Source organism: Orbicella faveolata, unplaced genomic scaffold (assembly GCF_042242905.1).
Source record: "Orbicella faveolata isolate gen_17 unplaced genomic scaffold, um_ofav_v1 contig_12, whole genome shotgun sequence".
In the NCBI taxonomy this organism is placed as follows: domain Eukaryota; kingdom Metazoa; phylum Cnidaria; class Anthozoa; order Scleractinia; family Merulinidae; genus Orbicella; species Orbicella faveolata.
The window spans coordinates 18,368,522-18,393,315 of record NW_028301539.1 but is presented as its reverse complement, the minus strand read 5'-3'; the positions used below and the strand labels follow the sequence as shown (position 1 = coordinate 18,393,315).

Genomic DNA, 24,794 nt, shown 5'->3' with positions numbered 1-24,794 from the left:
ACAGCCTCGATTCCAGGCTCTCCCTTCTTTTCCTCCCTTATCGCAGGCAGAGTCTGGGGTTGGCAAGGAAGGGAGGTTACTAAGAAATATGGCCGACGGTAAGGAGGCAAAAGTAAGATGGACAAAATCTGAAAAACATCGTCGAATACGACGTCGAGAATCATGGGCAAAGGAAGAAAAAGAGATTAAAGAATTAGAGGATCGTTGCAGAGATGTAAGTTGTTGTCTGTATTCTTCTTTATGCATAGGTTTCGCGACGTGTGGAAATGAGCTAATTTTTTGGCACGATTCAAAACATTACCACGTGCTAGTGGAGATTTTTAATGACATGTACTGTAAGCTTGCTAAAATTCGAAACAACAACACGAAACTACCAAAACGTGCGGTACCACCGAACTAACGAAAACGAAACGACCAAAATAAAGCCAACGAAACGAACGAAAACACCAAAACAACGAAAATGAAACCCGAAACAAGCGAAACCACCAAAACGAAATCATGCAAACGAGCGAAACAACCAAAAAACAAAACCACAAGCAAGCGGAAGATGGAATGTCGAAAAAAATCTCGATTTTAATGCAGATATTCTCTCGCATTCAAGGTTTTATGCACCTATCAATTTGGCCATCACCGGGCAAGCGTGGAGACTTTGTAAACGGTCAGTGTAAAATGCAGACGGCAGACTGCAGAACGGGGGTAAAATGCAGACTGAGGGTAAAATGTAGACTGCAGTGGTTTTATTGTAATGGCCAAAGGTGGTAACAGAATGTGCTATTCCGTGATCTGACAATTTGATAATTGTTAGATAAGTTCTTGTTTGTCAATTCTAAGAAAATGTGCTTGTGAAATAAAACAAATCATTCCTCCTCCATTTCTTCATCTGATATTCAACTTTCTTCCATTTATTTTCAGCTGGAAAAAAAAATGTGCGTTTTCAAGAAAACGAGCTTCATGGTACATTAACCTTTGTGAGCAAGACAAAAGTATCAAATTAAAAATGTGGGAGTGAAAATTAAAATTGTCTTGTTCACTACTTAAAATGAGCAAAAATTAACATAAAATGCCATAGTAACATTCAAGAGCGGTCTTAACAAAGGGTACATACACACTTTATTTGAAAAGTAGGTTAAAATTAAGGCAGCCATAGGCTGATGTGGATCTACTATATACAAATAACTACAAAATACAAACACTGATAACAAAAATTTACAAATATTATATTAAATTAAGGTATTATTTTTTAAGTTAAAGTCATAATATTATGCTATGTACATCAGTCAAAAAGTAACTAAAATCTTTTGGTTTCTTTGTAATAACGACAGCCTCTTTGTTAAAAGAAAATGCCTCCAAATCAGCCTGTAATTTTCTAATAGTGGTTTTAAAACTGGTAAGGAGCTCCAGACCTTTAGCAATTTTGTTGACAAAGTTCCAAATGACAGGTCCTCTATACCATAAGGTGTTTCTGCCAACTTCAGACTTGGGCCTGGGTATAGTCATCTGTTTAATGGCATGAAGAGATCTGTCAGGGGCTTTCTTTGAAAAAAGATCCCCAAGCGAAAAGGACAGAGAGTCAAAATAAACCTTGTGGTTATTGTAAGTTATTCTTGGACTGTGACTGAAAATACACACATGAAACATAGTACACGCTGCTAAGATTATGTCTCATCAAAATACCTAACTAACTCGCAAGGTCACTGCAAACCAGGAGTGAATGGCAGTGGTTATATAGGAATTATGTTATGAGTACTGTGTCAGAGCTATAAATTATACACTTTGCACTTTCTGAGATTGTCTCACTAGTTTTTTTTATTTTATTTACGGTTGTGTGTTAGGTGGTTTTCATTTTGGTTGTTTTGCTCATGTCGGTAATTTTACTTTTGGTCATTTCTGCGGTGTCATGTTGGTCATTTTGTTCTGTGTATTATTGGGTGGTTTTGTTTTGGTTGTTTTGCTCATTTTGGTAATTTTATTTTCTCTTGTTTCAGTGGTTTAATTTTTTGTTGTTGTTGTTCTGTTCCTTTTGGTAGTTTCGCTTGTTTCAGTGGTTTTGTTTTGTTGCTTTGGGTTTTAGTACATGCCCCCATTTATAATATAACAATTTTAGAGTTTGGTTTATTGGGTAATTTGTACATGTAGGTAGAGAGTCAAAGAGATATGTTCTTTAATAAAGGACATACTCTAATCAAGGAGGCAGCATGGCCAAGTGGTTTAGGGCGCTGGTGTTGTAATCCGGAGGTCCTGGGTTCAAGGCCTCCACACTGCCACTAACAGGATGTGTTTCTCGGTCTTCCCAAGTTCAAATCCTTGGTCACACTTTGTAAATAGCCAACTGGTCTGCCTCCTGCCGGTTGGGATTTTTAACTATGTTACGTTATTTGAAATATCTGTTTCCTTTGTTTCAGTGGCATGCCTGTAAGGTAGCTAAGCTTAGTTCTTGTACAGTGCATGACCACTATAAATAAGATTTACATTTTTTTTTACCTGAGTCAGTGAACTTGATGGCAAATCAAAGAAGTTTCACAAAATACTGCATATAATTATTGGAACCTTCCCCTTAGGATGGTGTAGATTCAAAGTAAAATGTCATTTTTGTCTTTATGCAATAAATGAATGTGCATGTGGTATAACAGTTGCTCTGTAACTGTTCATATTTATTGTAAAATTTGTACTTTTAATTACCATTACAGAGAGCATACTAGGTTATTTTGTGAGACTTTATCCCAGTGATTTAGCTGCAATTTATCCCTTATTTGTGTTGTTTTTTAGCTTGATTGTGCTGCTGCTTTATCAAAGTTCTCTGATTTACCTCTTTCACAAAGAACACTTCAAGGTACAGAGGCTGAAACTACATATAAACTGTGTTGTATAGAATTTTTGTTAGTTTTAGTCTTGTTTATTTGATGGTGTACTTCAAAGCAATAATATCCCTAATTGATGATTAAATTCTTTATAATTTCTCATCACTTGAGTCTACTCAGAAGCCACGCACCTCTTTAGAACGGGTAATTTCATTTACTCATTGTTTCATTTGCCAATCCTGTCAACCTCTCCAGGAGGTGCTTGGCACCTCAGTCTACTCGAAGTATAATTTTATTAATGAGACTACAGTTATACAGACATGTCTCTTTGCTCTTTGTTTATCTGGTAAACAGCTCGTATCTATGAGAGAATTGTCTTGTATTGTTGCAAATTAATTTTACACTGATTATCGAACACAAAAGAATCCATGTCACGTTATTAGAGGATTAAAAATTTTGGTTTGCCAGTGACAACCAGTCAGGGGCTGCAGTAAAAACTGAGATCTCTGTAGTACTATGTGATTGGAACAGAAATATGTTGGTCAAATCTCATATATATCTCTCACGGGAATTTGATGTTCCTTAAAATATCCATACTTCCATGGAAGGTTTTAGGCTCAAATCTCACCCCTCCACCTACATTCAAATCCCTCCAGAATTTCTAGGTTAGAACAGTTTTATTTTTTCTAACAGGCTGTAATGTTTTCATTCATCAGGCTTGCATGGTGCAGGGTATCAAATTCCAACTGAAATTCAGAAGGCTGGAATACCAATATCTTTAAAAGGCTGTGATGTCTTAGGAGCTGCTAAGACTGGCTCAGGAAAAACTTTGGCATTTCTTATTCCTGTATGTTATCTAAGTTTTATCTTTTGTTTAAGCGATGTGGTTCAAATGTCATTGATGAATTCCTGCAGAAATGCATTGGAATGTATGAGACTTGTAATAAAGAGTGTAACCCATCCAACACTTTGACTGAACAAAATATTAAAACAGTTATGTGAAATGTGTTGACAGGTAATTGAAGTACTATGGAGTCAGAGGTGGACTTCTGTAGATGGTTTAGGTGCTCTGATAATCTCTCCTACCCGTGAACTTGTAAGTAGGTATAGGTAAATTATTACATCAATGTAGTCAAAATCGATGGATTTAAAATCTAATTTTTGCTTTAAAAGAAGATTCAAGTGAAAATGGCCTATATTGCTTGGAAAAAGCATGTAGATGAAGCAAAGGTTGGCCATGTCTTCTCCCGGTAAAGGGGTGGGGGTGTGAAAATTTTTCAGCCCTTCAGGTCTTATGTAAATAAGAATAGAATAATATCCACCACTGGTTTGCCATGCATTACTAATTACTTATTAACCGAGAGTGAGGTCTTTACGGGAAAATCTCAGACTCAGAGCTTGCCGTATTGACCGAGCGATAGTGAGGTCAATACAACAATGCCGAGGTTTGAGATGTTCCAGTAAAGACTGAACTTTCAAGGTTAATAAGTTGTTTATTATATGGCCTTTTGCTTGGCTTTTGCAGGCCCGTAATCGGCCTGTGCCGGCATTACGGGAGAATAATGCCCTAGTATTAGCCAATCAGAGCGTGCGTTATATTGGCTAAAAATGCAAGTCATATAGTAAAGGTAATTAAATTCCTCCTTGCTCCTCACCCAAAAAAATTGAGAGAAATTAAAACATCAGAAAAATCTATTTGACCTTCAACTAAAAAAGAGTATGTCTGAGTTTATGGGGCACACATCCTTTTGCTATAAAATGACCTGAACGTTTTGTGCATCCTCATCTGTGATTTCCATTGGTGTCTCATGCTGATTGATTGTGTATTTTCTTTTCATTTGTAGGCATATCAAACATTTGAAGTATTATGCAAAATTGGCAGCAAACATGACCTTTCAGCAGGTCTTATAATCGGTGGAAAGGTAGGTCCTCTGCTTCAGACTTGACAGTTACTTCATTTCAGTCCCCCAATCTTCAATAAGCCTTCATTCTGTAAAGGTGCTTATCACTTACCTGCTGACTCAACCATTGTTATTTTTAATAGGACCTGAAACATGAGCAAGAAAGAATTAGAAAAACAAATATTGTTGTCTGTACCCCTGGACGGCTGCTTCAGCACATGGATGAGACGCCAGACTTCAACTGCAACTCTTTACAGGTTCTTGGTAAGTAACCATCTTCTACTTTTCTGAGCTGAATTGAAGTTTTCCAGAGTTAGTTAGCTAGATTGAGTTGTTTCAGAAAGTATCCAAACCCCCATGGAAGGTTTTTCAGTTTGAACCCTCCAGATTCCTGGGGACAGTTAATTTTGCTGTGCCCTAGCCTTTCAATAGTCAGAGCTTATTTTTCTGTAGCTCAATCAGAAACTGAATTGCTTATGTTAATGAGGAAAATATTGTTAACAAAGATTCCCCTATTAATGGATAAAATCACAAGAGAGGATCTAGTAAGTAGTACCTGTGATTGGATGAAATATGATATGATAATAAGGAAATTTTCTGATACCGTACTATTAAATATTACTGCATAAGTAGGGTCTGTCCCAACCCACTTTTCAAATGTCCCCATTCAAAAATCTCTCTGTGTGTGGATATGTGACAGTGTCTGTTTAATAACTCCTAAGAGGCCAAGATAAGTGGGGGGGATTTTGTAGACACATCATACCATTGTTCAGGCTTACAAGATTGTTGTGCACAACTGGACCATCTCCATTTTTTGCTTTTAGTTTTGGATGAAGCAGACAGAATTCTAGATCTCGGTTTTGCTGCTACACTGAATGCCATTTTAGAAAATCTTCCCGAAGAAAGACAGACCATGCTTTATTCAGCGACTCAAACAAGGTACAAGATGTTTTCATATAATTTGCTTACTACTTTGCTTAAGAACAGATTCAAAATCAAGGAAGAGTATTCAGAATCAGATTTTAAACTTTGTCAATGCCAACAATATTTTGTCTCATAAAATTTAATTATTGTTAGTCTAACTGATTTAGTGACTTAGTAATATTTACCCTCCTATGCAGATATCCTTTTGGCTTGTTATGGAAAGATTGTGTGATGAACCATAAGAACATTTATGTGGGAGGCTAAGTAATATAATAATTATGATCTGAGATGAAATTCAGTCATATTCTTTTGACAGATCAGTACAAGATCTAGCAAGGTTGAGCCTGCAGGTACAATCTTTGTTGTCTTTAGGTAAAGAAGCTAGTAAAATGATAAGTTTCTAATGAATCAGTTTTAAGAATTTTGTCCATAAACAAGTGACATTACATGGTTTTAACCAGCTGTTGCAGCCAGTTAAGCACTAAACGTTTTGGTTGTAATCCCATCTTGAGAATTTAGCATGTGTTCCTTTGGGGTGATCAGGATCAGGATGAGTGATCTAAGATCACTCGGATTATCATTCATGGTGCATCAAAGGAACTTATTAATCTGTGACCAGAGTAGTTTTGTCAGTTCCTTTCATGCCCCATGACCTGTTCATGAGTGATCTTGGATCACTGATCCTGATCCAGAACACCCCAAAGGAATGCACCATTAGAAAACCATTAGTTTCCAGCTCAAGAAAATTGTCTGGTGGCATTACTTTCTGATCATGATGTTTCAATATTGTAAATTTAGCATGTACATGTAATGTGTTAGTGTCACATCTAATTATTAATTAATATTTTTTGAGAGATCTTCAAAAGGAATATTGTACATCTGCTCAATTAGTTTATACCTGCTGTTGAATGTCTGTATATTAGTGAAACTTTACAATCATTTGATATTCATTTGATATTATTTCTCTTGTTAAGGATCCTGAATACATTGCTGTACATGAAAACTCAAGAACAAGTACTCCTAAAGGACTCACACAGGTTCATTATCAATGATATCACAGCTTTGTGTTTGAAATAGAGCAGCTTTTAATGGAGTGTTGTAAAATCAAAACCAAAGTACATGTAACCACTCTACCCAATCACAAAGGACATACACAATACTGTGAATCAATCAAAACTGAAAGTAGTTACAAGTAGCTGATGTGAAGCACAGGAAAATGTTTGCAAGTGAGTCATGATTGGTTTTGGTTTTACTTCCGATTGGATGAGAAAATGGCACAAGTTTTAAATGCCAATCTTGTAGTGGTGATACAAAACCAATTACTTTTTCTATGGTCAAATTAAAACTGCTCTAACTAGTAAACTGCAGTTTCTTCTTATCATTCTTGTCTTCTGAACATTGTTATTATGGCACCTTAGATTAGATGACTTTCTGTCATGAATGTATGAAAGTTAATTTTACTCTAGTTTCCTTTTCTCTCAGAGTTATGTAGTTTGTGAACTACATGAAAAGCTGGATTTTCTACACTCCTTTATTCGTAATCACATCAAAAGCAAGATTCTTGTCTTTGTTTCAAGTTGTAAACAGGTGAGAAAGAATAATTTGATATTGAACATTTCTATTCAGTTATATGAATCAGGATATTTTCTCAGGACTTTCTTCATTGTTGTTAATTTAATATTTGTTATTGTTTGTTCTTCCTGGTAGGTAAAATTCATCTATGAATCTTTTCGCCGCCTGCGACCTGGAATACCGCTAATGGCTCTATATGGCAAACAAAAGCAGTTAAAGAGAGTGGCAATTTATAATGACTTTTGTAAGAAGACTGAAGCTGTGCTCTTTGCTACAGATATTGCGGCTAGGGGTCTTGGTGAGTACTTGTCCTGTGTTTTTTCGTCATTAGAGTGGGTCATTGTTAACCAAAAGGCCAAAAGGGATTAGCTGGGTGACCTGCACTGTTTACAACTTAAGGTTCTTTTTTTGGTTAAATGTAACAATAGATAAACAACACAAACAATTCCTGAACTCCTAGAACAAAAGAGGTGCAGATTAATAAGAATGAATCAATATAGAGGTCTTAAATAGGTGCAGGTCAACTGGGATTAGCATCTACAAGGGACAATAATTGAGTAAATGTCAATCAAAACACACTCATAGCTCAACAGGCCCATTTCCTGCAACAAATTCAACTTTCCAGTTGTCTGATAGAGTCCTCATCCAAAAATACTGCAACACAATGGCACTAGCTGGGGCTTGATTGGACCACTCAATTCAGAGTCCTGTGTATAAGTGACAATACCTATTTGGTCTCTGTTCTGCAGACATTCCTGCAGTTCATTGGGTGGTTCAACTAGATTGTCCTGAAGATGCCAACACATACATTCATCGAGCAGGAAGAACAGCAAGGTGACTGGACATGAACTAGATATGTTGTTGTTTAGAATTTGTTGCCTTTGTACCCAGAAAATGGTACAGTATTCCATTCGTGCATGCACAAATGCGTACAGCTGGTCAAGTGCACACAGTTGACATCCATAACTCTCCTTGAGATTCTAGGCCTAGTGTCTTTATAACTACTGCAGAACTTTACAGTCAGACCATCCATCATAAGAGTCTCTTGGAAGCTGTGACCATGTCTAAGGCCCCGTCCATGCTACATGGGAGGAAGTTGAAAACACAGCTTTATTTCTATGGTTAGAGCTACCATTCACACTAATCCGTCATGAAAACGAAGCTTTTCAAAAATGCTCTTCAAACTGGAGGAATCTGGAAACGCCAGCTTTGTGTTTTAAGTGTGGATGGAAAACATTTTGAAAACAGAGCTTTTTGAAAATGATACCATCACAATGATCAGGTGATTTCCCTGCCCAAGTTTTCCTCAAACACAAATCCAAAATGACCAGTGATTGTTGTGTTTTCAAATTTCATCGACATAGTGTGGAAGGAAAACATTTGATGTTTTTTCAGAGTGAAACCTCCATTTTCAAATTCCTTCCATGTACATGTAGTGTGGATACAGAGAAGTTAAACTGTAGACAAAATGTTTCTTTTAAAATGTTGTTTTGCTCATGTGTTAACCTTTAGTTGTTTTAATTGTTGTTTTTGGCTCTGTTGGGGGGTTATGCATGTTCCCTTATCTGAATTTCAAACTTTTTCATGTCGCAATTTTGGAAAGTCCTCACATCGACGCCACAGTTCTAATGTGAGTCATCTCCATCATTTGTTGTTCTAGTCAATATTGTGTCCCATGTTCATGTACCCTGACAGGCCTCATGAATGGTAAACCTTGTGTTTGTCAGGTATCACAAGAATGGACAATCCTTGTTGGTATTATTACCTTCAGAGGAACCAGAAATGCTTAAGGTAACACAACAGCATCAGTTTCTAAATACTACTGAAACGTGTAGGTTGGTAAAGTCTGGCTACAAACCAAGTGGCTCATCAGGCTGGAGCTTATCCCTCTTTCTGTGCCAAGAAGTGACTAGGAGTATTTCAACTCCCCCCTGGATGGGATGCTAGGCCATTGCAGGGTTACCCCCAGCATTAAGTTTGCTGGTACTCATTTATACACTGGTGTGGAGAGAGGCACTGTGGGAGTAAAGTGTCTTGCCAAAGAACACAACGCAAAGTCCCTGGTCAACTCCCTGAACTCTCGATCTGAAGACGAGCTCACTAACCATGAGGCCACCACGCCTCCCACTGAAACGCCTCCCACAGAAACTGGTGGATGCAAAGAAATTCTATTAGGAATATTTTCTTGATGTACCATGAAATTCTCAAAACTAACACATACAGAAATGAATGACAATCAGAAAGGAGAATTTGAACATCAACCTAATTGTTGAATATTTCCAGCCTATTTCATCACCTGAGTCTAAATTCATGCAACTGAAAATGACTTGATGATATAACAGATTTACTGAACTGACCATTGTACTAACATGTAGTTTACATCTTGTTAACTCTGAGAAAAGCAAGATAATTCTTTATTTATTGTTTTATTGTTTTTTTATTGCAGGTAGTCAGACCCCCTCTGTCTTTTTTTAAACAGTGCAAACTGATATCTCTAATAATGTAAATGAGACCAAATGGGGGAATAAAACTTGTTGTTGGAGGTGTTTGTTGTTTGCTTACTTCGTTGTTTATTCTTAATTCAGGCTTTAGAAGATAAAAAGATACCTATAAACAGAATAAGGTTAGTCTGTTACTCACATTTTTATAATTATGGCTTCATTTGTTGGTTTTCATCCGAAGCCTATAACCTACTGACTACAGCTCACGCAATTCATGCGAGAAAATTTATCCATTAGTGTGAATAATATTAACCCTGCTGCGTGGGTCCGTCTCTGAATTCAAGCGAATCATAAGCGTGCATTAAAAGTGTTCCGATGTGATTGGCAAATGGTTTGTGCAAGAAAATGATCTATAAGGGAGGGAGACAGCATGGCCGAGTGGTTTGGTCACAGGACTGGACCAGACCGGGGGTCGCGGATTCAAGTCCCGCTCTGACCACTTGTAAATAGACAAATGGTCTGCTTCCCGCCAGTTGGGATTTTTAAGCCTATTATGTTTATTTGAAATATTTCTTTCTTTCAGTTTAAGTGCCGGGATCAACCACTATAAACATTCAACATTTAATATTTTTAACATTTATTAATAGCCCCCTCGTGAATGTGATGGCACGAGACCTAATACCAGAGATGTAGATTTGATCTCATGAAAGTCTGCTTCCATCCATTTATTCGATTCACAGTAGTTTGTATTTTCTAACTTGTCGTAATTGTTTAATTTTGAAATTGCAGAGTGAATCCACAGAAGCTGGGTTCAATTCGAAAGAAACTTGAAGCATTCTGTGCTCAGGACTTAGAAATAAAGCAATGGGCTCAAAAGGTAACAGGCTCTCACATCCCATGATGTTCGTTATGCTACTCATAAATTCAATTTTAGTTCAAATAGAAAAATAGGTAATTGTGAAGAAGAGCTCCCAAAACTGACTCAGTGTCGGCCAACTGTCGGCCGACGGGTTACCAACAGGTTACCGACAAGCTGCCGACAGGTTACCGACAGTTTTCTAAGACAGAAAGTTTGCTGTAGAAAAGACAGTAATAGAGTATCATACCCTATCAACAAAATAGTTTCAGAAACCCGAAAACAGATAGTCTGGTCGTTTTTCTGCAGCGATGTCGATGTCGGCCGGGGCTTTGGCCAAAACCGACTGTGGTCCGACAGATGTCCGACAGACGGCCGACAGGTTTTTTCGGGAGCTGTTCTTCACAGTTCGAAAGTGTGCCCTTGTTGGAAGAGGGCGCTTAGGAGACTTAGCTTACATGTACTTAAAAGATTTTCTAAAATAAGGTCTGGAGCAGTTCGCTTTCTGGTGTGAGACGTTGGAATAACAACGCTGCTACTGTTTTTGGAAAACCCTCATAGGAATGCACAAAAATGTTTTGCGTGCATTTATCGGCCGCAAATTCCAATTGGACCAGGATGGAGGACCTGCATGAAAACCAGCTAAGGCTGATGTGGCTTCCGCTCTAAATATTGTAATTTAAGGTAAAAAAACCAACTGTTTTATTTGACAATTAATCACATATTGGTTATTTTCTCCTCAGAGTATTGTATCCTACGCCAGATCAGTGTTCCTGCAGTCAAACAAAAAAATATTTGATGTCAACAAGCTTCCCTTGGACGAGTTTGCGCAGTGAGTCTTGTCTTGTAGTCTTTTGGTTGGAATCTTTGTTGTGAGGAAGTAAAAGCAATCAGCACGCTTCCTGAACGAAAAAATGGCTGCAAAACGTTGTAAGAAAGTTTTGTGTGGGGTTTAACAGTAGACAGCGCGGGCGAGTGGTTAGGGCTCCGGACTTGAAATCCGGAGGTGACGGGTTCAAGTCCCGCTCTGACCACTAAGCTGGAGTTGTTTCTCGGTAGACCCTAGTTCAACTCCTCGGTCACGCTTGTAAATAGCTAACTTGTCTGTTATGTTCAGTTGATATATGTATGTTTCTGTCAGTTTAGCTGGCATGCCTAAGAACTAGCTAGGTGTGGCACTGTCAAACAACGACATTTGAGTATTTGAACAACCGCTACGAAGATGACTTTAGTTTGTCTAAGAGCGTAATTTTAAAGGAAAAGAAGGAAGAATATGGAACTGACGACGTTAAAATATAGCAGCCACAGAGGAAGACGTTCAATTTTCTTTTTATTGTAGATCACTTGGATTACCCAACCCTCCTCGGATTCGATTTCTTAAGGTAAGATGACGTGATAACTTGTTTTTCATACTAGTTGTATAATTAACTTTGCAATAGTTAAAAAAACTATGTCAGTTTTTGATGCGTCTGTCCTGTTATTGACAATGCATGTCGTCATGACATTGTCAAAGTAGTCCGAGCTACTTTAATAATGTTATGACGAAATTCATGATCAATAACAGGACAGAGGCATGAAAAACTGACGACTTCTAATTTGGTAACTTTGATTAAATAACCAAACTGGCACTTTTGTTGAACATTAATCTGGTATATATTTATGTCTTAGAAAGCGGAGAAAAAGTATGGTAAACAAAATGACTCGTCACAAATTGACCTCGCGACAAGCAACCGAACACAGGAAAGCAGCGGTAGTAGTGACGAGGGGTCTGGGGACGAGGAAAGTGAAGACGAGAGGGATCTGGTAAACACTTCGAAATTACAAGATGATACCGCTGAACAAGATGATTTACTATTCCTTAAGAAACGCCATGTAAACTTTGACCCAGGCCCACCTTCAATAGAGGTAAGCTTAAAATGACATAATCCACTTTCAAATCTGAAATTTTGGTAGAATGTGAACTGCGGTCAGATCACATCTTAACCATAACCCTTTTTTTTCAGGAAGACCTGGTTCAAAAAGAGAGAAAGCCAAAGAAACCAAAGACCAAAATTGCTGCGGCCAAAAAAATACTGAACAAAAATGTGAAGATAAACACAAAGATAGTGTTTGACGACGAAGGAGAGGTTAGATACAAAATGTTTTCTTTGCACGTTTTATTTTTTGCTGCTGAGAGATGTTTTAGTTGCTGTTAACCGGCACAAACAAATGTTTTCACAGAGCTAATCTCTAGCGTGGTTGTGAATTGAGTTTCGTTAAACCAAAACCAAAGTAATAGCTCTGACCAATCACAGGGGACAGAGACAATCCACTGAACAAATCAAACGGTAATGCAAATACATGTGGCTGACGCAAAGCGCGGGAAAACGAGTGTGAGCGAGTCATGATTGGTTTTGGTTTTACTTCTGATTGGATGACAAAGTGGCGCGAGTTTTCTAAGCCAATCGTTAGTAACAACCTCTCTGTAAACAAAAGGCCAGTGCACGGAGCCAATCAGAACCAGATGCAAAAACCGGTAACTTGTAATGCGTGGGCGGGAAAAGTCGCGCAAACCAGATAAAGACTGTTTGATTGGTCAAGAAGAGCGCACCTTCATTCTGATTGGCTAGCAGACGTTGCACGAGTTTCTCGAATCCATCATAGTCCTTGGCAAACTCAAAACCGAAGTTAATTGATAATTCCTTAAAAAAACTAGTAGTAATCAGAGATTATGAGAGTGCGTTCGACGCTCTCGAATCCATCATAGTCCTTGGCAAACTCAAAACCGAAGTTAATTGATAATTCCTTAAAAAAAACTAGTAGTAATCAGAGATTATGAGAGTGCGTTCGACGCTCTCACTTTAATGTGTATATATACCGTAAATAAATGATTTCACTAGCTGACTTTCAACCTTTGTCTATTGCTAAAATCAATTTTTTTCAGCAACAACCGAGGTTTTACAGTCAGAAACATGTATGCATAGTGTCAAAGTCCATGCTAGTGAAGAGGTCGCGATTTGTTGATACGTTGCGTGACGCCGCCAGTTTCTGTAGACTCTCAAGTTTCATAGGATATTTAAATCACGTAAATTATTCTAAGCTGGCATTTGCAATCGCGTGCTCGGTTCGCGTGGTCGTTTATCATAAACAAACTCCGTGCGACTAATTCGAGTCTTTATCCGGTCGAAATTTTATTGTTTGGAATCGGTGGAAAAGTACTCTGAAGGCAAGATCCATAAGACTACTTTATTCATCAGGGGAAATACTGAGCTATCTGTCGCGACTGGAACTAATCAACAAATGCAATCAAAATGTAGCTGTCCCACGGTTATCATCCCAAAGCGAAGTCGTGTTAATAAACAAGGACAATTCCCTCAGATTTCGATAAATGCTACCGTCGAAACGTTAAAAATTCGCCAAAATGATAATTCCTTAAAAAAAAAAAAAACTATGACGGTGGAAGGAGGTAACATACGACAGATGAATAGCATGCCATCCAGTGGGGAGAAGTAATACCTAGAACTATCTGGAGTCTTTCATTGTCAACTTAATTAAATTCATAAATCACGTTTATGTCAATTGTAGCCACTTACGACTGAAGGACCTCCTCTAAATCTCGCAAGTAAGTCTGAACCAAGCAACGAAACTCTTGAACCAGTCCCTCTCGGCGAGAGCCATAAACGTCACGTGGGTGGCATTTCAGTAGAAGAATCACGTGATTTGATGCGTCAGGCGGACTTGATTGACAGGAAAGTGGAAAGGCAGCGAATTAAAAGCAAACACAAAGAACAAAGACGAAAATTTAAGAAACGACGGCGGGAGGAACAGGTAACTATCAACAACATTTTTTTGTTGTTGTCATTGTTGCGAAAAAATCATCGCGGCATTAGTGAGGCCCTGTAGGGTGGGGGGGGGGGTACCCATGTCCTCATGTCCCCTGTCTGAAATTCGCCACCAGCCATGTCGGCATTTCGCAAGATTCCTATGTCGCCTGTCGGAATTTCGTCTCAGAGGAGTTGTGTCGGGAAATTTGACCTTGTTCGATTAAAACGAAGCTACACGTATAACTCATCGTAATACCTTTGTTTATCAAAAAAAAAACCGTCACAGTGCTCTCAAGTCTCACGCATTGAGCATGAGGTTCCCCGGGGCTCACGCAAACGAATTCAATCTTGCGCTCTCACGCTGAAACTATTATTTCTCACGCATTGAAGGTACCTTGCTGTTTTAGTCAAGTACATGTATAATTAAGTATCTCTTTGGATATAATTTACTCCTTGTACGCTTTGCACTTACTTCGAACACTTTTCAGCAGTAGGAATTCTTATGCAGAGCCAGCGTTTCTCCGGTCAGTGGATTTAATGATTACTTTATGGTTACTTTTAAAGGCTGGTTTTCACTAGCGACGGAGTCGTAGTCGGAGTCGTAATCAGAAGCGTAGAGGGATACGATCTAGAGAAAATCAAACTGACAGAGTCGGAAGCAGAACACCGCATCCGCCTACAACTCCGTCGCTTACGATCCAGTGAAAACTAGATTGTTGGAGTCGCAAGCAAAAGCGGAAGAATAAACCAATCACAATGTTCGTTTCCGGGCCTTGTGATTGACTAGTTCTTCCGTTTCTGCTTGCGACTCCGACAATGTAGTTTTCACTGGATCATAAACGACGGAGTCGTAAACAGAATCGGAAGAAATCGAAACGTTCTGATTCTTCCGACTCTGATTCCGTCGAGCTTATGACTCCGCTTACGACTCTAATTTTCGATTTTCACTAGGTCGTAAGTTCTCTTACGACTCCGACTCCGACTCCGTCGCTAGTGAAAACCAGGCTTAAAGCATCACATTTCGACTCAGCATGAAGGAAAAGACTTCTTAGCTACTTCATTTTTTCAAAATTTTCTAAGGGGCTGGGGGCATGCTGGGGGGCATACTGGGAGGCATGCTTTCTAAGGGCTTGGGCTTTCTTTCGAGCGCTGAAGTTGCTAACCTCCTAGGGATGTGGGGGCATACTCCCCCCGGGAAATTTTGAAATTTAGACGATTGGAATTGCTATTTTCAGCCATTTTCCAGTCAGTATTTGGACCTAAAGTACAATTGAACCTATGACTATTTTTACCATGTTTATGTTAAACAACCGTTCTTTAACTCAAAATCTCAACTGCCTTAATCAGATAATCTCTCCTATCCATGATCTTCCTTTGAATTTGGCGTAACCCTTATCTTCTGCTGAATACGAGAAGACCTTCGCAGCTTTCCCCTGTCTCTCTTTTCCTTCCATAATGCCATTTGTTGATAATACAGCTTCGTATTCTTTTACTGGTGACCCAATAATAAAAATATGAAGCAGACGGTCGAAGATCTCTTTCCTTTTTCCTTAAGCGTGTTTTAGGCGTTTTAGGGCCTGCTCAGTCAGCTGAGAGTGACGGACTCAGCAATGACGGACTCGACGTGGACGTTTTAGCATATATAAGAAAGCCTGGGTTTCACGACCCGCCGACATCGCGCGTGAGAAAGGAAAACACATTTACATGTAAAACTCTGGAAATGCGTCTTCACTTCGACTCAGACGTTTAAAACAATCACTGCATTCTCAGTTCCGAAATTCGCTGTCGGTCTATCTTGCCATTGGTGTCGCTTTCTCTATTTCGCTAGAGTAGTCTGTCGTTCATAGCTCTCATGTCGCCGTTTCAAGGCCATGTCGCTTGTCGGAATTTACCCCTAACAGGGTCTCATTAGTTTATTGCCAGCTTTAGCTCTTAATACCATGTTAGTAGCTCGCGGTTTTTCTCTGAAGGTTTGAGACGTTTGTTGGGTTAACAGGTGGACTAGCGAGGTCTCCTGTTTAGAATTAGGATTACACTAAATTGCTGTTTGTTTGTCAGGGTGTATCAGGTGTCGGTTTAGTGGACGACGGAGAGGCTGAAGAAGAACTCGAGGACTCTGAGGATGAAGAACAGCTACAGAGGTACTGTATTGTAGCTGTTTCAATCAAAATTTAAGGCTAATGGTTGTTGGTTGGGTTTTTGACGATCCCCTTTGAATCTTAACACCAAGGAAGAAATAGTTGCCTTTTTCCAACTACTCCCTTCTTCTAAGCTCTAGCTGGGCCTGGCTTTTTGACTGAAACACTATACTGTATACACCACCAGTACACAAGACCAAGACGTTGAGTCAAATTTAAATTGTTTTCTTTTTTTGGTCCATAGCCCCAAGAAGAGGAAGGGCTTCTCAAAGAGTGACGGAGTCTCAGATATTGCTCTGGATTTGGCGCCCCAAGGGCCATCTTTGGCAGAAGACGAGGAACTAGTTTTGCAGCTTCTGTCGGGATCTTAACAAATGTACACCCTTTTAGAGCGAGATGAAGTTAAGGGCACCCCCAATTTCCCTTATAGGGAAAAGGACATAATGATGATGATGATGATGATGATGATGATGACGTGAAACCTTCTGCTGGCCCCCACAAATTAGGGACCTTCATGTCATTGTTGCCTTCTGTCCTGTGAATGAGTGAGGTGGACAGCCTTCTCCTTGAGATGATTCTCTTTGATATAGCCTACATAGCAGCCGTTCATTTCCAAATGCGCGCGAAGGGAACAAAACTGCGAGTGAGTGCGGAATAATAAGTAGCAGGGGGAGAGGGTGGGGCAAACAATGAATCCTTTCCTCCCCACGCTCTCCCCGTTCTCCTTCCGCGCTCGTTTGCTCTCTCGCTTGCTCGATCTCCCCGCTTGGAAAATGGAAAGGAAACGTCTGCGACGCAGAATATCTTTGATGTGGACGTGATTCATTGTGTTTTTGTGCTTAATAACAGGTGACCCACATCTAAATGTGCTTAAAGATAAATACTCAACAATAACAAACCGATTACTCGCAGGAAAAGCTGACTAACGAAGATACTTTAATATGTTTTAAATTCTGCAGATTATTTATTGAAATAACGCAAGTTACATACTACCAGTCGCGATTCGTGTCGCTTAGCAAAGAAATTTTTTTCTGTTTATTGTGAATTAATTGAAAAACTTACTCTGGGTAAATAAAAGCTTAGTTACATTTGTTTCATTCTTTTATTTTTCTAATCTGAAAAATACGAGAAAAATGCGCATTTCTGTTATCTTTATAGGCCTAAGATTTTCTTTCCAAATTTACAGTCCAATTTCCGATCCCATATTTGGAGACATTCCTTCTCATTTATTTAATTACTGTGGAACCTAACAATCTCATCTCTTGAAAACGTTATTTGCCCTTGTCGTTGTAGGCGGCAAAAAAGTGTTGCACATGTATTACTTACTTGTTGAAGTTGCAATCTCATTCGTTTTCTGATGCACTCGTTAATACTGAAATCCAACATGTGCACTGCCTTATAAAGTTATTGCAATCTCTCTTAAGAGCAGCTTTACAAAATATGCTGTAACAGTAAATTTTGCAGTGAAACAAACATTTTACATGATCCTCAGTTACAGCAGCAAAGAGTTCATCCGTTTACAACGCTAGTATGGCCTGTTCAAGTAAATCCAGGTAGATTCTTTTACGGCGAATAGGCTCGGGTGGCAACTCTAATTCCAGTTTCTGACAAATGTTTTGGAGCATGCCACGTTTTAATCGCTCCAGTGATCCATCCTTGGCCAAGGCGCAAATATCATACTGATCGAAGACGATCCAACGTGATAAGATGTTGAAGTGTAATGGTCATGACAGTTTCCCTTGCCCCAGCAAAGTTGTCTTCATCTTCGCTTGCCATGATATTGCGGGCATCATTGGTAAGTTGCTGGCGGGTCTTGGCTGCACGACGTGAGAAGTAGGACGAGGTTTGCTGTGTTGCCAGAAACTCCGAGACTTTGAAAAGGCGAACACCATCTGGCCCCAATGCATATCTCATTTCACGTGCAATTGTATCAGCAAACTAACTGTTTTCTAGTGTTTTGATCTATAGCAAACTTTGCATTAAGGTAAGCGGAAACGATAGGCATTTTTGGCACACTTGAGAGCCCAGCCTTCACGGATGCACTGGTCGGTTGCAGTCTCCTTTTGGACTGTAAGACCTGTAACGGCAGCCGGTGATGGATATGCAGGCCACACCCTTCTCCGAGCGGGATTTGTAGCCCAGTCTAACAAAGTCCGCATCTCTTAAGACCGTGTACATCGTTCCAATGACGATGTTCAACATCTCTGACCATTTGCAAAACGTATTTTGAAACGATTTTGCTCTAAGTATTCTTTCATCTATGTTGAAATTAAGAAATCTGCGCACTGGTAGCTATATTTTAACATGACAACGTCCATAGCAGCGGTGTTTACAGTTCAAAAGAACGCAAGCACTCTTATGCTAACACTTTTGGTTATGTGCGGCCATTCCCACTGGCGCATAAGCGTCTTTTATGCTTATGGTTATGTCTAGTATGTTAATGCTCGTCTCGCTGAAGGGTATAAATCAAGGATTCTGGTCTCACTTAAGGTGTTCATAACGAAACGCCAGTATTTTCAGCTTTCAAAGTGTCTATTAGGGTGCACTCGAAGAAATAATATTAAAAAACAGAGAACACACGCTCTTATTTTCGTCGGTCTCTCGAGCCCGATCACAAAATTGTAGGGTCGGTGTCTGGAAATTTGTCCGTGTGAAGACTTTCCCGATACCATTCATTCACCAGCTTGGACCCGACACACACTTCAGTGTTACTATCTTCTCTAAAAACCCCACCGTGCGATGCAAATTCGACTCACCTCAGTGTCGGTCTCCAGATGCCACTCACGGTCTCATTCAGAGATACCTTACAAAGTTTCCTGGGATACTTACACAGACAGAGCCTTAATCCCTGCCGACCAGATTGTTTTCACTCCGGATAATGGCGAAAGAGCGGATGCTGCCAACATCGTCCTGGTTATTACTGACGGAAAGACGCTGAAGGGTTCAAAGCCATTTAACGTTACCGTTCCTCCATTAAGGGTGCGTGTTCGGTGGTAGACAGTAACAAGCAGCTGGCTCATTGGGTTACAGGCTTAAGGCCATTAATTAAAGGGAGGGTTTCACGGCTCAGCGCATGTGCAAACTACAACGTTCATAATTCAATTTTATTGTTTATAAAACAACTGATGACGCTCGTGTTAACTTGTGGGAAATTTGCCTTTGAAAATTTCTCGCTCAGTCAGGTGAGATTTCTCATTAGCACTCCATTCGCATGTTCCGACTTCAGTATCACAGACTAAAATTTTGTGAAAGCAGAATTATAGAATTTGTTGAGCCATATGGCTACACAAAGGCTAGCTGAATGACTGATGCCCAAGATTTGTACAGAAAATGTCGAATTCAGTATTGAACATCGAATTTGTTATTTGGTCCGACGATCTTATTCTGGACCGGACGCCCGAGTTATCTACTCGAATCTAATTGGTTTATAAACAATGGCATTGGGTGGGCTACCTCATAGCTTGCACCTGCGCCGAAGCGTGAAATTATGCCTTTAAAGCACTGCCTCTTTCTTGTATAGGATATCTCAATCGCAGGATACCCCTGGGTATGTTGTCAGTCAGGGTGTCCTAACATTACCCGATTCCCACTTTTACTCCTGGATAGAAAGCGAACCCGTGGGAGTTAAGTGTCTTGTCTAAAAACCCAGCACAACTGGCCTCAGCCAGGGTATGACCCCGACCTCTAGATGAGGAATACCACCCTTCCCCCCTCCACGATATTAATAAATTCCGTAACTCGTTTCATTACCAAGCGCAATTCTTGACGCTTCTCTGACTCTCAGTGCTTTGCAAATCAATTATAGGAAGGAAAACGCGCTATTCACTCTGGGCAAGGATTCTTCGGTTCCTTTGATGCACCATGATCCGAGTGATCTTGGATTGATCTGTTTAGTAAAGAAACGCAAAATCCGTTTTCAGATTTAAGAATCCAATCTTGAATTTTCTTAAAGAAACGCACCCTCAATTACCAAAAATATTTTTACGGTGAATAAGTGTACAAGCGCACACCAAGTCTCTGAAATACAGGTTTTATTTTCACCCTTGCGAAAATAATACTGACGAGAAAGTCAACGGGTCCACTAAAAATCTTAAGTGCTAACGGAGCAGGGATGGCGCAGTGACGAGAGCACTCGCTCCCACCAGTGTGGCCCGGGTTCGATTCCAGCCCGATGCCATATGTAGGTTGAGTTTGTTGCTGGTTCTCGCCTTGCTCCGAGGGTTTTTTCTCTAGGTTCTCCGGTTTTCCTTCCTCCACAAAAACCAACACTCCAAATTCCAATTCAACCAGGATAGAGGATGCGCTCGAAAACCAGGTAAGGCTGATGTGGCTTCCTCTCTAAATATTGTGATTTATTTAATTTATAATTTATTTATTTAACCAGGATAAGCACACGAGTTTACGATATTTACTAACGCTTCCTTGGCGTCAGACTCTGGAAAGAGATCCAGTGAGTCCAAAGCTCGCTTACTAAAAAATGAACTCAATTCTTTCAACTGTATCACTGTTTCTTCTTGGACGACCATGCCAGACAGTTCTTGGTGTAGTTGATCCAGTTTGTCTGTGTTTTGCTCTGAGAAGATTTCATTTAGCAGTTTTTTCACCTCAGTGCGGTTACTGGAGAGAATTATGGGTGCACTGTAGAGAATAGCTGTAGATTTTTGTTCCTGGAGAGACTGAAAGTCTTCCTTTAACTGGTGAGCATATGCTATATTCTTCCCAAATTCAAAAGCCTTTTCCTGAAGCTAGAAGTAACCAGTCAAAACAAATCAGTTCAATTATCACACAAATGCAAATACAGTAAAAGAAATCATGTGTTCAGCATACCATGTAAAGTAGCATTTCTTATACTCTAATCACCCTGAAATGATTATAAAATATTTTGTAACTTATCTTAATAAACACAAACACACCATCAGGAGCAGGTATCTTGTTTATCGATGCAGGATACAGCAAGCATTACATCATAAAACACAAACCTGGTTCATTTTGGAGATAAAATTGTATATGATCACTATAAACTCACCTCTTTTGAATGTGCAACAATCTTGAGGGCCGCTTTACAACTGTTTGCCATCAAGCTTCCCTTACACTTAAACACTAGCTCATTCCAAAACTCCAAGTTCAAATTATCAGCATTAAATGTGATCTTCAGAACTTCTCCCTCCATCAAATGTCCAATTACCTCTGAGATCATTTGCACTACCTCAGTGTCTTTAAGTTCTGCTAAACCAGTACAGGCATTTGCTAGAAGAAAGTCACCACTCAACACAGCCATCTTGTTACCAAATTCCATGTCATCCTGATATGACTTACTGGATGATGAGATGTTGGATAGATTCACTATACCTGTATGCACCAAGCTGGCTGCAACAGAAAAAAAGTACTCAGTCAAAAACAAAACAGCCTATGCTTTGGTCTTGAATCTGCTTTACCACTGGCATAAGGGGCTCTGCTCCTGGAGTGGGACTCCAATATAAAAAGGACAAGGGTACTTGTCAGACCTTTTAGGGATTAAAAAAGCAGTTTTGATACCTCTTAGGGTGTTCAGCCTAAAAAGGTCCACAGCAGGAACTTTTGTGGTACATTTTGGGATATAGAGCTGAAAGAATATGACAGAGATAATGTGTTGTTCTAGAGTTGGTACCTCTTAGGGGTGAAAAATGTTTAAGCCACGCCCACAAAACAAAATCTTGGTACCTCTTAGGGGTTCTTTTCAAAATTTCTGATGAGCACCCCAGTCCTTTTTATATAGGAGTCCCTTCCCCCTCTTCCCCTCCCCCCCAAATCGGGGCTCTGCTGCTGAACCCTGAACAATCAATTGATTTAGCCAAGCTAGTTTCTTTGTAAAACACTTTGAAAAACCCACTCTTTATAAGGCAGTTAATGAATGTACTTCCCTTGTACTTGTCCCACCCCACCCCCTCTCCATGGTGTGTGTACTACAGGGGGGATATTTAAATTTGTAAGTGGATGGGAGTTCTCAGAGTTCACAGCAGTCCAGGATCCATGTCTCAAACCGCTCTAAAATCTTATATCCCATCTCAGACAAGAAGTAAAGACAGCGCCACCAAGCATAGCTGCCAGATTGCTGGTAACAGTAGTCACTATTTTATCCACCTACATGCAGCCCCAGTAGTTCAAAGGATTCATAATGATATCCACTGGACAATGAACTATCCAGAGAAAAGCATCACATTATTAGTAGTTTGTTTTCTGGACACTTCTTCACTGGATAGCACCTTACACACTGTATGTGGACCCAGTTGTTCAGAGGATACATGTCAATAAAACTTTAACCTACTGGTTAAATCATTGTCTAGCGGACTGTGTCTTTAACTGGCTGGATATTGGCCCAGTTCTTTTGTTTTTTCATTTCACAGACCAAGCTAAGGTCCATAAAAAAAAAAACAACATTGAGGCAATATTCAGCCTTCTTGACCGAATAAGGTTGGTCAATAACAGATTTGGTATATGGTATAAAGAACACCATTTTCTTTCGGGAAACAGTGGGTAGTCCTGAGCAGGCAAGATACCCCAGTCTTGCCCACTCAAGTAGCCAATCACAAAGGAGGATTTGGTTCATCTTGCCCAGTTGCAGAAGTAGCTACATAGTAAAGTGATTTATCCGGTGAACATAACACATAATTATACCCTAGCTTATATTCATACCCAATTCAACTGCCAAGGCACTTGTCGTTAGGCCAGGGCATTTCCCTGGGATTGGAATTGTGCAAGAAAATTCTCTTCCATTTACTAACTGAAACACATTTATTAAGAAGAACAAAACATTGAAAACAAAATTAGGTCACTGCTACCTGTGTGTATAGTTTCTGTTATATCAGCTAGCTGTCTCTGGCTTGAATGGATGTCAGCTACTAATTCCTGATCCGTGCTCCAGTCACTTTGTAAACATGGCCGAGAAGCTTTGGACACGAGGAGCACCAACAGTCCACGAGTTTGCATAGTATTGTTCTCGTCTGATACGAAGCCTCGAGCTGTTCGCAACATGGGATGCTTGCTCATGGCGAACCTTTTCATGTACATGGCGATGTTAGAGATTTCGTCACTCAACAGATATCGCAAATTTAAGAACGACGTCGGATAGCCAACAATTTTCTCAGCGTCCGAAAGAGCTCTGGTCAAATCGTCTTGTCGGGAAGACCAGATATGTCTCCTCATAAAAAGACGTGCGCATCGAAATTGCCTTGAGAAAAACGCAGAGTTATGTTGTGGCAAGCTACGTTTGGAGTCATGATAGCTTCTGATGAAACGAAAAGCTAAGAGCAATGGTTTTCTTTCCTTCGCAAGGGTGCAAACGACCGCCATTTTGGATGTTTGAAGACACGCAATCGCGCCGCGTTCAAATGTGCCAGTGGTGACATAACAAACAGGTTGCTACGTCATGTAAGTCGTATTGTTGACTCCCAAAGATATTACTCGGCTTGCATTTGCGGCGGCTGTACAGAGAGTTCAGAGCCACCTTAAAATTTCAGCACTTTAAGGTGGCTCTGAACCCTATGTACATATATTTTTTTAATTTTGCCAAAAGTTGCGTCTTATCATGCTTATCAACATTTGATAATAAAAAAAAAATCATTGTGCCGTTTTTGAATTATAAGCCCCGAAAGCTGCAATTAAGGGTGTTTTAGCAGGTCATACTGTTGCTATGGTAACCTATTGTGTCACGAAAACGATAACAACGTGTTCACCAATGATTGGGCATTTTTTTGATACCATGATGTGGCTTCAAACAGCTGAAGCCATCAAGTGATAAAGAGTGGTTATAATGACCCATAAAAATCTAACTGCTGGAAACTGTTTTGAACCACCTTAAAACTCAACTATCGACCAATGAGAGCGCGCGTAGTATCTCATTTATTTTATTCCTGTGAATCAATGTCTGGGCAACACACGCAGCACAAAATATGCAGTGTCAATTACACATTTGATCTTCCAAATGAGATGTCAGAAAAAAGACGACTACTAAGCAAAGATTTGTAAATTATATTTGCTTTCTGAACAAATCTCGCACACCTATATTCCTCCAACCGACAAAGAGGAAATGGCTCTTTTCTTGAGCCTTCATGGTATGTCTTGTAAAAAGAAAATATGAAAACTAAATATGAAAATTTTGAATATATGAAAATTCGCTTCAGTTTTTTTTCTATTTTTGAGTTGGGAGTTATTACAAAATGCTTAATGACTGACCCCACGGGAAACAGTGAGTTTTTCTTCCCCTCGACCTCAATGTTCGCCTCAGCTTCGCCTCGGGGAACATTGAGGGTCTCGGGGAAACAAAACTCACTGTTTCCCTTAGGGCCCGTCATTAAGTGTTTATTGTTTTATATATTTAATCTA

General features: G+C 39.7%; 2 protein-coding genes and 1 pseudogene across 2 annotated transcripts; 1 reads left to right on the top strand and 2 right to left on the bottom strand.

Moving 5' to 3' along the window:
- The first annotated feature begins 23 nt into the window (after positions 1-23).
- On the top strand, positions 24-17,524 carry LOC110059618 (putative ATP-dependent RNA helicase DDX10). The gene is made up of 22 exons (XM_089282658.1): positions 24-214; positions 2,767-2,830; positions 3,515-3,645; positions 3,814-3,894; positions 4,643-4,720; positions 4,843-4,963; positions 5,524-5,638; positions 5,940-5,973; positions 6,598-6,660; positions 7,106-7,210; positions 7,331-7,493; positions 7,945-8,029; positions 8,923-8,986; positions 9,781-9,818; positions 10,426-10,513; positions 11,236-11,324; positions 11,832-11,874; positions 12,161-12,397; positions 12,496-12,618; positions 14,057-14,299; positions 16,354-16,436; positions 16,678-17,524. The coding sequence occupies exons 1-22, from the start codon at positions 89-91 to the stop codon at positions 16,802-16,804; spliced, it is 2,301 nt and encodes a 766-aa protein (XP_089138784.1). The 5' UTR covers positions 24-88; the 3' UTR covers positions 16,805-17,524.
- On the bottom strand, positions 17,336-20,338 carry LOC149116949 (uncharacterized; annotated as a pseudogene).
- Positions 20,339-20,762: 424 nt separating this feature from the next.
- Positions 20,763-23,789, bottom strand: LOC110059619 (all trans-polyprenyl-diphosphate synthase PDSS2-like). Its single transcript, XM_020766342.2, has 3 exons — positions 23,252-23,789; positions 21,460-21,800; positions 20,763-21,178 (listed from the first exon to the last, which is right to left on the bottom strand). Exons 1-3 carry the CDS (start codon positions 23,760-23,762, stop codon positions 20,810-20,812), a joined length of 1,221 nt encoding a protein of 406 aa, XP_020622001.2. The 5' UTR covers positions 23,763-23,789; the 3' UTR covers positions 20,763-20,809.
- Between the last annotated feature and the right edge of the window lie 1,005 nt (positions 23,790-24,794).

What these genes read in the sequence shown, in the direction of transcription:
- LOC110059618 (XM_089282658.1), top strand. Translation starts at nt 89, where the DNA reads ATGGCCGACGGTAAGGAGGCAAAAGTAAGATGGACAAAATCTGAAAAA. An exon ending in CGAGCAGGAAGAACAGCAAG is followed by an intron (nt 8,030 to 8,922) that starts GTGACTGGACAT and finishes TGTGTTTGTCAG; the next exon opens with GTATCACAAGAATGGACAAT. An exon ending in AGGAACCAGAAATGCTTAAG is followed by an intron (nt 8,987 to 9,780) that starts GTAACACAACAG and finishes TTCTTAATTCAG; the next exon opens with GCTTTAGAAGATAAAAAGAT.
- LOC110059619 (XM_020766342.2), bottom strand. Translation starts at nt 23,762, where the DNA reads ATGGCGGTCGTTTGCACCCTTGCGAAGGAAAGAAAACCATTGCTCTTA. An exon ending in AACAGAAACTATACACACAG is followed by an intron (nt 21,801 to 23,251) that starts GTAGCAGTGACC and finishes TTTCTGTTGCAG; the next exon opens with CCAGCTTGGTGCATACAGGT. An exon ending in TTGTTGCACATTCAAAAGAG is followed by an intron (nt 21,179 to 21,459) that starts GTGAGTTTATAG and finishes GGTTACTTCTAG; the next exon opens with CTTCAGGAAAAGGCTTTTGA.